The sequence below is a fragment of the Notolepis coatsorum genome (assembly GCF_963971535.1).
Source record: "Notolepis coatsorum genome assembly, chromosome: 9".
In the NCBI taxonomy this organism is placed as follows: domain Eukaryota; kingdom Metazoa; phylum Chordata; class Actinopteri; order Aulopiformes; family Paralepididae; genus Notolepis; species Notolepis coatsorum.
The window spans coordinates 73,511,933-73,526,228 of NC_140173.1; the positions used below are offsets into that span (position 1 = coordinate 73,511,933).

Here is a 14,296-nt window from a genome sequence, read left to right on the forward strand (position 1 = left end):
AAGCACCTTGAAAAAAATAATAATAAGAATCAAAATGTTGAGAGAATAATTCAATTTCACCTCTCCTTGTACTATTGACAAGAAGTTGTACCATTCTCCCCCATTGAAGATCAAAAAAATAAGTATTAGAGACAAACCGTATTGTTTAGGTTCATAATATTTGACAGAGGTATATTATTTAATTCTTATACTGTAACTTACAACCAATAAAGGTCAATGTTTTAACTTAATCTTAAATCAATGTATTTGATTTTGTAATGTTTACTACTACATAAGCAAAGATAAGCCTCGCCAATCCTCGACCGATCACAGCTGCTCTGACATTGGTATCCCTTTACACTCTTGTTGGTTATCGCGGCACTTGCCGCCATTTTTATTTTATTTTAGCCACCAATAAAACAATAAAAACATGAAAACTACAGCGTTTAAAAACAAACAAGTCCGGTAATCATGTGTATATAATTCCTGTAATGTATTTCATCGACTATTTTGATTTTGTAACGTCGTCCTCTCTGCTCCGTTGTTTTGCATTAGGTACACAGTCCCATGTACCCATGAGTTTTTATTAGGGATGTCCGATATTATCGATATTATCTGCCGATATTGGCATACAAATTTGATATCGAAAAATATCGGTATCGGTTTTCAAAAAAAATTATATATATATATATATATATATATATATATATATATATTTCTTTTTACATTTATTTAACCTTTATTTACCCAGGCAAGCAAGTAAGAACAAATTATTATTTTATTTATTGTCAAAGGATGCATAATGTGTTAATTACACGACAAGAGATATGTAATGTTAATTACCTGAAATTATAAAAAAAAATTGGGGGGGAAAACCCTGCATATATCGGTATCGGTTGATATCGGTATCGGAAATTAAGAGTTGGACAATATCGGTATAGGTAAAAAAGCCAATATCGAGCATCCCTAGTTTTTATATTTCCCCCCCTCAAATTTCAAAACGCAGATCTCATTTAATTACGCTCCACTCCTCGTCCGGAACCAGGCTAAAACTATCACCCGACTCCCCGGGTCTAGTGAACCAGGCTAAAACTATCACCCGACTCCCCGGGTCTAGTCTTCTTCCATCCCGGCTCTTTCCTTTGCGTGACTGACCGCCATCCATCGCTGTCAATCACAACCCTCCCCTGGCTGTTGTCGTGCTCGTGGCGCTTTCGCCCCCTGGTGCTCCACTCACTCCTAAATATTCACTTTCTCCCCTTCTCTCCCCACCCCCAGCATTGATTGTCCTTATCTATCATAATTCAACAGAGTCTGAGCTTATAGCAATCATTCCTCACTCACACAGAGAGAGAGAGAGAGAGAGAGAGAGAGAGAGAGAGAGAGAGAGAGAGAGAGAGGGAGAGGGAGGGGAGAGAGAGAGAGAGAGAGAGAGAGAGAGAGAGAGAGAGAGAGAGAGAGAGAGAGAGAGAGAGAGGAGGAGGGAAAACGAAGGATGTCTCCATCCTGTGTTTCCACCACTTCCTAGTGATCTGTCTCCAACCATCTCTCCTTCCCTACGTCTTGCTCCCTCCCTTCCCTCTGGGGTCCGTAAAAAGATCCAGTACGAGGATGTTTTAATTCACTCATAAATTGCTTATTGTGGACTGTTAATGTCATAAGTATTTTTTCAGCTTCAGATGTATCATTTCATTTGTTCTAAGTGTTTCACCGCACCCTCTCGGAGCACAGCCAACTCTCAGTATGTTGACGGGGCGTGGCCCTCTGTTCACTAGACGCTCAACTGTTAACAACTCAGTTCAGTCTACACACTGCTGTGCACCACTCATCTAGATGGGACTGATGGGCCAATCAGAATAGCACGCGTGTATTATGCGATATTTCAGAGGAAGCAGATGGGATATCTGATTGAATGACAACAGTTCTAACATTTTGGGGAACATTTATGTCAATATACCTTCCGTTAAAGATGCGTCAAAACACGATTTCCATTGTTCTAAATCTTTATCCTCAGATGCCATGCCATCCCCCACCTGCGCCTGAGGTCAAGTGAGTCACTCTCTAGTCTCTCAGTCAGAGGCAGTAGTATGGACACGCATCCCTCTGCCAAAACCCAGGTGCTACCCGACAATCTAAAAACAAACTACCAAACTGTCAGAATAACTTACATTTAGTGTCAAAACGTCCCGAAGGCCTTTAACTTGTAAGATACGGTCTAATATTTACCTACATTTCTATGGTAAAGGGGAGATGGATAGCCACATTCAGCCACAACCTCTCTATCCGTCATTGGGGTGGAGTCTATGCACTGGTCTCCCAAGGGGGAGGGCAGGGGGACAGCGGGCCTGGTGTCACATGACACACAGGAAGTGAGAAGGACTTGGTTAGTCTCTCTTTGAAAGAACTCAAGGTATTTTAGGAACTGTACAGCAAGGTAGCCATTCTCTGGCTATCGCCTTCCGAGGCATATTCCCCTGTGTTGCTCATATCTAAGGCAATTTCTGCCGGTTCTGCTAGAGCACCCGAGGGGGGTGGGGGGGAGGAGATGGGGGCAGAGGGCAGTGAGCTGATATGGAATTGGGTCCCTCTCCTCTTCTTGGTGGCTATTGTCAACAGGGTAGCATTCATGCCTAACAGGGCCACCAGAGGTTATCACTGAGTGAGAGTGAGAACAGAATCAAGCTGCAGGAGACCCAGACGCATATCATTCTGTCTGTGTAGCCCTCGGGCCAGAGAGGGGACAGTGTGTGTGTGTGTGTGTGTGTGTGTGTGTGTGTGTGTGTGTGTGTGTGTGTGTGTGTGTGTGTGTGTGTGTGTGTGTGTGTGTGTGTGTGAGTGTGGTGACAGAGGAACAGCATAAACATAGGTATGTGTGTGTGTGTGTGTGTGTGAATGTGTGTGTGGAGTGTGCGTGCGCGTGTGTGTGTGTGTGTGTGTGTGTGAATGTGTGTGTGTGTGCGTGTGTGAATGTGTGTGTGGAGTGTGTGTGGAGTGTGTGTGTGTGTGTGTGTGTGTGTGTGTGTGTGAACGTGTGTGTGGAGTGTGAGTGTGTGTGTGTGTGTGTGTGTGTGTGAATGTGTGTGTGTGTGTGTGTGTGTGTGTGTGTGTGTGTGTGTGTGAATGTGTGTGTGTGGAGTGTGAGTGTGTGTGTGTGTGTGTGTGTGGTGACAGAGGACGAGAGTAAACATAGGTGTGGGACATTAACACATTGCCCGCCGGGCAGTTTGCCCATCTCATGCCCCTCTCTGCCAGCACTATAACCCCATGGAGATGTTTACCTTCTTTGCAGGGCTATAACTTTTTACATTTTATTGATATATTGACATTACAAAAATACCTTCTAGAATATAAGTATGTTTTATCGTTTTCTGCAGTAATTCCTAGAACGTGAGTTATAGGCCTAAACGCATATATAGATGATCGATTGCCGTTTCTTCCCTATACACGCTATATTAAAAAATGAAACTGTATATGATCTGTATAATTATGCTTCATAATGCGTGAAGGAAAGGGGGGGGGGCGGGGGTTCGTTTATAATTCCTTGATAGTCACTAACTGCTTTATGTAGTATGGGTTGATTTATTGAAAAAATGAAATATGATCTCAATAACGCTGTACAGTGAGGTCTGGCGGTCAACGCATGGCGGGCAATATCGCTGTACAGCGTTTTTGGCAAGGAAAGTGTTAACGTGTGTTGTCGGGCCTTACAAATAAATTTGATTTGATTTGATTTGTGTGTGTGTGTGTGTGTGTGTTTGCATGTATGTGTGTGTGTGTGTGTATATGTGGTGGAGGAAGTGCAAAGAGAAGGAGGGGACAATGAACAATGTAAAAGAGAAAAGACAGAAGGACAAGGCAGGTGAAACGTTAGATAATATGAAGAGGGAGAGTCATTCTCAGGACAAGTCAGGTGAATCTAACATTAGATAATATGAAGAGGAAGGGGGTCATTCTCTTAGTAAGGCTCAGGAAGAAGAGCGGTCATCTGCTAATATGAAGATTATTATGACACTCCTAGCAGCGTGTCAAAGTGTCCTTGAGGCAAGACACTGAACCCCTAGCTGTCTTGCATGGCTGCCTCTGCCCTTTGTATGTGTGTGTGTGTGTGTGTGTGTGTGTGTGTGTGTGTGTGTGTGTGTGTGTGTGTGTGTGTGTGTGTGAGAGTGTGAGTGTGTGTGAGAGAGAGAGAGAGAGAGAGAGAGATAGAGAGAGAGAGAGAGAGAGTGAATGGGTGAATGTGAGGCATAATTTTTTCTCCCATCCCAATTTCGTGTTTCCAATTCTCCCCTCCCCTGTCTTGAACGTTGCTCGCATATGCCCCCCACTGGTCGGTTGTAGGGAGGATAGAAGCCTTGCATCACGTGTCCCCTCCGGTACACGAGGAGGCAGCCTGCCACATCTTTTCACCTGCCAGCGCGGACTCTCATTGGCGAGGTGTAACGTGTGGGAGGCTCACACTACCCCCGCCATTTCCTGTCTCTGCTGTGCAGGCGTCCCCCAACCGACCTGTAGGAGTCGCTGTCCACAACGTCCAGATTACCACCCATCGACTTCCACCCGCTGACTCTGCCAAATGAGCCAGTATGACGGCCAGCCCAAGCCGGAGGCAATGCTGACACCCGGATTCGAGACCGGAGTCTCTTGGATTGGTGACGAGCGCAATCTCCGCTGCGCCACCCATCCGCCCCTGTGAGGCATAATTCTTGAAGTGCTTTGGATACATATAAATGCAGTGCAAGTATATATTTGAGTATTTCTTTAAAAGGGAAGGAGAGGAGACGAGATGGGGTGAGAGGAGAAGAGAGGAGATGGTAGGAGAGAAGAGGGAAGGGTAGGAGGAGAGAGGAGGGAGGGAGGGATGGAGAGGAGAAGAGATGAGGAGGAGAGAGTAGGAGAGGAGAGGGAGAGGAGAGAGGATGAGAGCATAAGAGAAAGGAGGAGGAGAAGAGAGGAGGAGAAATGTGAGCAAGAGAAGTATGAAGTATGAAAGAAGACAGTGATGCTGTAAGACATCAGGTGAAAACTAGATTACAGCTGTGATGCCATGACTAGTCCAAACCACACACAGACATATATCCTGTATCTTTACACACATATATACAAACAAATCTTTATAATGTAGAATGAAACGATGGTCTTATTATAAACACATGCGATAGATGCTGTTTAGTAGCCTCGCAGCATGTCACCTTTACCAGGTGACTCACTCAAACACACCACAACAGGCAGGGGAATGTCTTGTGAGGACTGTGTGTGCGTGTACACATCTATGTGTGCGTTTGCATGTGTATCTACACCCCCCCCCCCCTTGTGTCCAGGGATTAATGGCCCATCCCTAAATAAGAGCAACTGGAGATGCAGGAGGGAGGGATGGAGGGATGGAGAGAGAGAGCTAAGTGGTGAAGACGGAGAGCACAGCGGGGGCAGCTGCTCACCTTCTTGTTGTTGTCTTTAATATCCTGAGGATTGAGAGTCCTGTAGTCTCTGAGAGAGAGAGAGAGAGAGAGAGAGAGAGAGAGAGAGACAGAGAGACAGACAGAGAGAGAGAGACACACAGACAGACAGACAGACAGACAGAGAGAGAGAGAGGAGAGAGAGAGAGAGAAGGAAGCAGAAGAGTTGTGTTTAGATATGCGTCACATGTAATGGCATTATAACTGTAACATGCAATTTCATAGCAGCGCAATCAACAAAACTAATAGAGTGGAAAATACAAAAATAACACATAAGTGTGTGTGGACACACAAGAGCACACACACAAGAGCATACACAAGAGCACACACAAGAGCACACACACTATTAGATGTTGTACCACTGTATTGCACATCGTCGCGGGCAAGACCAGCCGCATTTCATTGTATACCTGTATGCCGTGACAATTAAAACTCTTGACTTGACTTGACTTGACACACGCATGGTCTTTACCAGACCTTTGATGATTTATCTTTCTCTCTCTTGATAGGCTGGTAAGGTTTTACATACACACACTTGAGTGTTACAAACGCACGCTTAATACTGTTAATAAACACACACACATCCCAAACCTCCCCAAAGGGATCAATAAAGGAATATGTTGTCGTATCTTATCTTATACACACACACACACACACACACAAATGATCAAAGTATGGGAGGTAGACAGGATGCAACTCTGTGTTTATATGACTTTTTGTGTATGTGGGTCTGTGTGCAGGTACTTTAAAAGCATTAGTATTATGTTAGGATAAGTGTTTGTATGTGTAGGTGTGTGAATTTAGGTGGACATTAATAGACAAAGAAACGTGTGTGTATGTGCGTGTGCTCGTCAGGGTTGGGATCAGTTTCATCTTTCAGTTCTAAATGTAAACAGAAGCTGCTGAGGATGAACAGGCTGATGATTCAACCTGTTCATCAGTTCCGATTTTCACAAGAAAATCAACTTCTCATGAATCCAGTGAATTGAAAGTGCATTTATCCTAACCCCGGTGTGTGTGTGTGTGTGTGTGTGTGTGTGTGTGTGTGTGTATATCTGTGTGTGTGTGTGTGTGTCTGTGAGGGTGTGCATGTGTGTGTGCATGCCTTTGTGCGTCTCTCTATGTATGTGTATCTGTGTGTGTCTGTGTGTGTACAGTATGTCTGTCTCAATGTCTGTCTGTCTCAATGTCTGTCTCAATGGATCTCCGTGTGTATATCTGTCTGTGTATGTATGTAAGTCTGTGTGTGTCTCTCCATGTATGTGTAAGTATTTGTGTATATCTGTGTGTGTCTGTGTGTGAGTGTATGTAAAGTAGGGGTGGGGGAAAATATCGATACGTAGTAGTATCGCGATACTTTGCGTGGTGATACTGTATCGATACAGGGACGCCAAGTATCGATATTTAATTATTTAAAAAAATATATATATAATGTATAAGGAAGTTGCATTGTTAATTTCAATACCTGTAATAGTACAGTAGTCCACACGTACATTCAGTTAAGTTGGAATATGACTGTAATACAAACAGTTCAGTCTGTCAGGTACATGCAACACAGATTACAGTGTTTACATCTGTCTGCTTGAGAAAATACCATGTTCTGCAATAAAAATTATTGAAGTGAGATGAACAGACTGAACTTTATTTTATTAGATAAAACATGTTGACAACATGTTACTTTGCAGTTGAAAAAAGGTAATAAATCGCAATATATCACAATATTAATATCGCAATACTCAGCATATCGAAATATATTTAGTATCGCAATACTATCGTATCGTGACTCAAGTATCGTGATAGTATCATATCGTGAGGCCTCTGGTGATTCCCACCCCTAATGTAAAGTATGTCCGTCTTGTCTGTGTCTCTCTCTCTCTCTCTCTCTCTCTTTCTCTCTTTCTCTCTCTCTCTCTCTCTCTCTCTCTCTCTCTGTGTGTGTGTGTACATGTGCATGACTTTGTGTGTCTCTCTATATGTGTGTGTGTGTGTGTGTGTGTGTGTGTGTGTGTATATCTGTGTGTGTATGTATGTAAGTCTGTGTGTGTGTGTGTGTGTCCTACATGACGTCTGGTCTGAAGTGGTGCAGCAGAGCGCAGAAGGCCAGGCCGTTCCTCCAGGAAGTGGTGAAGTTGGTGATCTTCACACCGCGGTAGTTCTTGGTCACCTCACGGCACCACACCAGCAGAGACTGGCTGGCATTGGGCTTACCTCCCAACACTGGGCTGGGAATGGGACTGGGCTGGATGGAGGGAGAGGGAGAGAGAGAGCGAGAGGGAGAGAGAGAGCGAGAGGGAGGGAGAGGGAGAGAGAGAGGGAGAGGGAGGGAGAGAGAGGGAGAGGGAGGGAGAGGGAGAGAGAGAGAGGGAGAAAGAGGGAGAGAGAGAGCGAGAGAGCGAGCAAGAGAATGAGAGAGCGAGTGAGAGAGAGAGAGAGAGAAAGAGGTTTTTAGTCATTTAAAACATGTTTGTGATCAACAATAGAAGAAAAAGAAAATCAACCATGATAGATCCAATCAATCAATCAATAATTAGTTCTAAGCCTTTTTTTTCTCTCCATTAGTTATACCTTGTTAAATAAAGTGTTTGTCTATAGTTATTTCTCATTAAATAAACTGTCTATTGTTATTTATTGTTAAATAAACTGTTCCGTCTATTGTTATTTCTTGTTAACTAAACTGTTTGTCTAATTGTTATTTCTTGTTAAATAAACTGTTCATCTATTGCCATTTCTTGTTATTTCTCATGATATAAACGGTGTGTCTATCTTTTTTCTCTGGCCATGCTAGGACCACGCGCTTCAATTACAGTAAAAAAACTAAAAAAAAAAAAAAAAAAATTAATAATAGCAGATAGTAGCAGAGACAGGAAACGGAAGGAGACTTTCTTAACTATCAACTATTCTCTCGTTATTATATGAAAACCTGGAGCTAAACTACTTCTATCCATCCAATTAGCTTCCCAGTATGTTTCAACATATTGAGACACAACGGGGCAACACACACACACACACACACACACTAATGAACATACTCAAAGCAGCGTACGACCGTGAATAATGTAAACATCTTATTAATTAGCTCCGCCTTTGAAGTGTTATCTGGGCCAGGGCTTTGACCAATGGGAGTGTCTCGCGGTCCAGACTCCAAATCCCATAAATCCTTGGTGACAGGGAAACATCGGCCTCCCTCTGATGGCCAGTGGAACCAATGCTATTCTGATTATTCAACTGGCTATTGACTAATCTGGTTACACGCATAGATATGGGATTATTCTCTCTGATCATTTGGGGTGTTCGGTTAACCCTCAGCGTCAGCACCCCTGGCCAACATTACTGTCTTTCAGAGACTGTGGCGGGACAGTGATACTGGTATTATATGAAACTAAATGACCTCAGGAGCCCATTGGTACCAACCATTCCATGCTAGTAAAATGTAGGCAAAGGGAAAAACTGAAACTGCCCATTCTCAAAGAACTCCCCCTGACCTCTCACCTCGAGATGTCTGAATGCAAATGGGTGCTATTGGTACCCATGAGTCTCCCCTTTACAGAGATGCCCACTTTATGCTAAATCCAATGAGCGTTTTGGGCAAAAACCATGCAGTTTTCTTTGCATGCAGTATAAATGTGTTATTTTTGTCTATTCTAAAAATGGTGCATTTGAATATTTCTGCATACTCACATCCCTAAACGTCTTGGAATTGCATAAATTGGGTATGAGTGGAAAGTGGAGACTCTTCTGATGAGCCCTATTATATTCATGTGTGATGATGTTAGTCCCCATAGGAGCCATTTCATTGTAATGAGATTATTATTATTTTTTTAAGTTGACCTCACTGTATAAAATGACCTATTGTGAAGTAGATCTTCACACCAATCAAAGTAACAATACGTACTTGAGAAGGATATTTTTGTACTTGTATGCATGTTAGTTAAAACCCTATGACTAAAACTAAATCAAAATCCGCTGCCAGAATTAACACTGGTTCTAAGTCCTTATACACTCACATTTAAAAAATCTATTTATTTGTTCAATGTTTATTAGAAAGACTTTGACACAGTGCTGAGCTGCATATCAAATTAATCTTCCGGTCCGCAGTTTTCAGATAAAATGTATACCACAGATGATGTATACCACTTCGATATATTAATATACAGTACGAGTTATATTAACACTAGTGATATCAGCCTTGATATTAGTATACAGTAAGTTATATTAACACTAGTGATATCAGTCTTGATATTAATATACAGTACGAGTTATATTAACACTAGTGATATCAGCCTTGATATTAGTATACAGTAAGTTATATTAACACTAGTGATATCAGTCTTGATATTAATATACAGTGAGAGCTATATTAACACTAGTGATATCAGCCTTGATATTAGTATACAGTAAGATATATTAACACTAGTGATATCAGCCTTGATATTAGTATACAGTAAAAGCTATATTAACAAACACTAGTGATATCAGCCTTGATATTAATATACAGTAAGATATATTAACACTATTGATATCAGCCTTGATATTAATATACAGTAAAAGCTATATTAACACTAGTGACATCAGCCTTGATATTAATATACAGTAAAAGCTATATTAACACTAGTGATATCAGTCTTGATATTAGTATACAGTAAGTTATATTAACACTAGTGATATCAGTCTTGATATTAATATACAGTAAGTTATATTAACACTAGTGATATCAGTCTTGATATTAATATACAGTAAGAGCTATATTAACACTAGTGATATCAGCCTTGATATTAGTATACAGTAAGAGATATATTAACACTAGTGATATCAGCCTCGATATTAATATAATACAGTAAAGAGTTATATTAACACTAGTGATATCAGCCTTGATATTAGTATACAGTAAGAGATATATTAACACTAGTGATATCAGCCTTGATATTAATATAATACAGTAAAGAGTTATATTAACACTAGTGATATCAGCCTTGATATTAGTATACAGTAAGATATATATTAACACTAGTGATATCAGCCTTGATATGAATATAATACAGTAAGAGTTATATTAACACTAGTGATATCAGTATTGATATGAATATAATACAGTAAGATATATATTAACACTAGTGATATCAGCCTTGATAATATTAATATAATACAGTAAAGAGTTATATTAATACTAGTGATATCAGTCTTGATATGAATATAATACAGTAAGAGTTATATTAACACTAGTGATATCAGTCTTGATATTGATAATTGTAATAAACCAACCAGGTGTGTTATCCAGTAGGAAAAGGACACACAGCTTAAGTAAAGTCCTGGGGCAGGCAGGGGGGGGGGGGGGGGCTGAGTGAACACTGACAACAGCACAGTCTCAGCCACAGAGCCTGTGTGGAAGCCAACCAACCCCCTCCACTGACCACTCTGCGCTACTGCAGGAGAGAGGAACGGCTGGCGGTGTGTCGACTGAGGGTTATCACGGCACCTCGTGACAATAACGTCTGGGCCGTGAGAAAGACAGAGAAAGGGCCCGGTGGTCTTCCATTCTGTGTAGTAGGAGTGTGAGTGTGAGTGTGAGTGTGTGTGTGTGTGTGTGTGTGTGTGTGTGTGTGTGTGTGTGTGTGTGTGTGTCACACTGTGTAGAAGCCTGCTGTGTGGCCATGAGCACTGGGGCCTGATCAGAAGACACAATGTCTTGTACAGATGAAACAGACTGGAGGCCAACTCTCACAGCAACTCCTAACCTTTCTACGTGTTGTGTGTGTGTGTGTGGTGTGTTGTTGGCCCCTACGGCAGTCTCAGTGTAGGGCTGGGCGGTGGGAGCTTGAGGGGAGGACACTTGACATTTCCGGCTCATCTTTAAAAGAGGGCCTTAACCTTTCCCCGCAGCTTCTCAACACACGGTTTAGGCGGCCGCAACAATGCCTGCGCGCCACTCGGGACCAATGTGGGGAGGAAAAAGGGAACGGGGAGAAAAATAAATATATAAAAAATAAAAAAAGAGATAAACCAGGAAGCCTGTAGAGAGCAGGGTCACAATAATGTGAGCAATGCAGAAAGTCAATGAAAACACAAAAGATATTATTTTGATAATATGGAATTATGGAATTAGAACTAGGGCTAATAAAATGTAATAAGCGTAAATGAGTTGTTAGACTGATTAGATTACATAAGAGTTAAGACAAGACACTTAACACACACACACACAGTGTCTACTTGAGCTGAGAGTCTCTCCACATCTGTATTCTTGTTCTGTCCCACGGTGTGTGTGTGTGTGCGTGTGTGTGTGTGTGTGTGCGTGTGTGTGTGTCTTCCTCTGGGCCATCTCTTTCTGCTCTTCAAGTGATGGTAAAAGTAGCCATCTAATTTCACTGCTCTAATTACCTGGGATTATGGAGTAGGTGCTATTAAAGCAATTAGAAATACAGCACACTCCAGAGCTGCAGATCCAGCACTCTAGCCAGAGGAAAACACACACACAGAATCTAATACACTGTATATTAATGTCTACAATAAAAAAATATGTGCGGAAAATTAGCACAAGGTGTATATTTAGTGTTGTGGTGGAGGTGTATATTCAGTGTGTTGTGGTAGAAGTGTATATTCAGTGTGTTGTGGTGGAAGTGTATATTCAGTGTGTTGGTAGAAGTGTATATTCAGTGTGTTGTGGTGGAGGTGTATATTCAGTGTGTTGGTAGAAGTGTATATTCAGTGTGTTGTGGTGGAGGTGTATATTCAGTGTGTTGTGGTGGAGGTGTATATTCAGTGTGTTGTGGTGGAGGTGTATATTCAGTGTGTAGGTGGAGGTGTATATTCAGTGTGTTGTGGTGGAGGTGTATATTCAGTGTGTTGTGGTGGAGGTGTATATTCAGTGTGTTGTGGTGGAGGTGTATATTCAGTGTGTTGTGGTGGAGGTGTATATTCAGTGTGTTGTGGTGGAGGTGTATATTCAGTGTGTTGTGGTGGAGGTGTATATTCAGTGTGTTGTGGTGGAGGTGTATATTCAGTGTGTTGTGGTGGAGGTGTATATTCAGTGTGTTGGTGGAGGTGTATATTCAGTGTGTTGTGGTGGAGGTGTATATTTAGTGTGTTGTGGTAGAAGTGTATATTCAGTGTGTTGTGGTGGAGGTGTATATTTAGTGTGTTGTGGTAGAAGTGTATATTCAGTGTGTTGTGGTAGAAGTGTATATTCAGTGTGTTGTGGTAGAAGTGTATATTCAGTGTGTTGTGGTGGAAGTGTATATTCAGTGTGTTGTGGTGGAGGTGTATATTCAGTGTGTTGTGGTGGAAGTGTATATTCAGTGTGTTGTGGTGGAGGTGTATATTCAGTGTGTTGTGGTAGAAGTGTATATTCAGTGTGTTGTGGTGGAAGTGTATATTCAGTGTGTTGGTAGAAGTGTATATTCAGTGTGTTGTGGTGGAGGTGTATATTCAGTGTGTTGGTGGAGGTGTATATTCAGTGTGTTGTGGTGGAAGTGTATATTCAGTGTGTTGTGGTGGAGGTGTATATTCAGTGTGTTGGTGGAGGTGTATATTCAGTGTGTTGTGGTGGAGGTGTATATTCAGTGTGTTGGTGGAGGTGTATATTCAGTGTGTTGTGGTGGAGGTGTATATTCAGTGTGTTGTGGTGGAAGTGTATATTCAGTGTGTTGTGGTGGAGGTGTATATTGTGGTGGATGTGTATATTCAGTGTGTTGGTGGAGGTGTATATTCAGTGTGTTGTGGTGGAGGTGTATATTCAGTATGTTGTGGTGGAGGTGTATATTCAGTGTGTTGTGGTGGAAGTGTATATTCAGTGTGTTGTGGTGGAGGTGTATATTCAGTGTGTTGTGGTGGAGGTGTATATTCAGTGTGTTGTGGTGGAGGTGTATATTTAGTGTGTTGTGGTGGATGTGTATATTCAGTGTGTTGGTGGAGGTGTATATTCAGTGTGTTGTGGTGGAGGTGTATATTCAGTGTGTTGTGGTAGAAGTGTATATTCAGTGTGTTGTGGTGGAAGTGTATATTCAGTGTGTTGTGGTGGAGGTGTATATTCAGTGTGTTGTGGTGGAGGTGTATATTGTGGTGGATGTGTATATTCAGTGTGTTGTGGTGGAGGTGTATATTCAGTGTGTTGTGGTGGAAGTGTATATTCAGTGTGTTGTGGTAGAAGTGTATATTCAGTGTGTTGTGGTAGAAGTGTATATTCAGTGTGTTGTTGTAGAAGTGTATATTCAGTGTGTTGTGGTGGAGGTGTATATTCAGTGTGTTGTGGTGGAGGTGTATATTCAGTGTGTTGGTGGTGGAGGTGTATATTCAGTGTGTTGTGGTGGAGGTGTATATTCAGTGTGTTGTGGTGGAGGTGTATATTCAGTGTGTTGTGGTGGAGGTGTATATTCAGTGTGTTGTGGTGGAGGTGTATATTCAGTGTGTTGTGGTGGAAGTGTATATTCAGTGTGTTGTGGTAGAAGTGTATATTCAGTGTGTTGTGGTGGAAGTGTATATTCAGTGTGTTGTGGTAGAAGTGTATATTCAGTGTGTTGTGGTGGAGGTGTATATTCAGTGTGTTGTGGTGGAAGTGTATATTCAGTGTGTTGTGGTAGAAGTGTATATTCAGTGTGTTGTGGTGGAAGTGTATATTCAGTGTGTTGTGGTAGAAGTGTATATTCAGTGTGTTGTGGTGGAGGTGTATATTCAGTGTGTTGGTGGTGGAGGTGTATATTCAGTGTGTTGTGGTGGAGGTGTATATTCAGTGTGTTGGTGGTGGAGGTGTATATTCAGTGTGTTGTGGTGGAGGTGTATATTCAGTGTGTTGTTGGTGGAGGTGTATATTCAGTGTGTTGTGGTGGAGGTGTATATTCAGTGTGTTGTGGTGGAGGTGTATATTCAGTGTGTTG

At 41.9% G+C, this 14,296-nt stretch overlaps 1 protein-coding gene across 1 annotated transcript in view; it reads right to left on the reverse strand.

The window, feature by feature from the left end:
* The window catches only part of ehbp1 (EH domain binding protein 1), a 398,684-nt gene that overhangs the window by 151,355 nt on the left and 233,033 nt on the right, over positions 1–14,296 (reverse strand). The window contains 2 exon segments of the mRNA XM_084321912.1: positions 5,415–5,463; positions 7,493–7,671. Coding sequence (XP_084178038.1) covers positions 5,415–5,463; positions 7,493–7,671 — 228 coding nt within the window.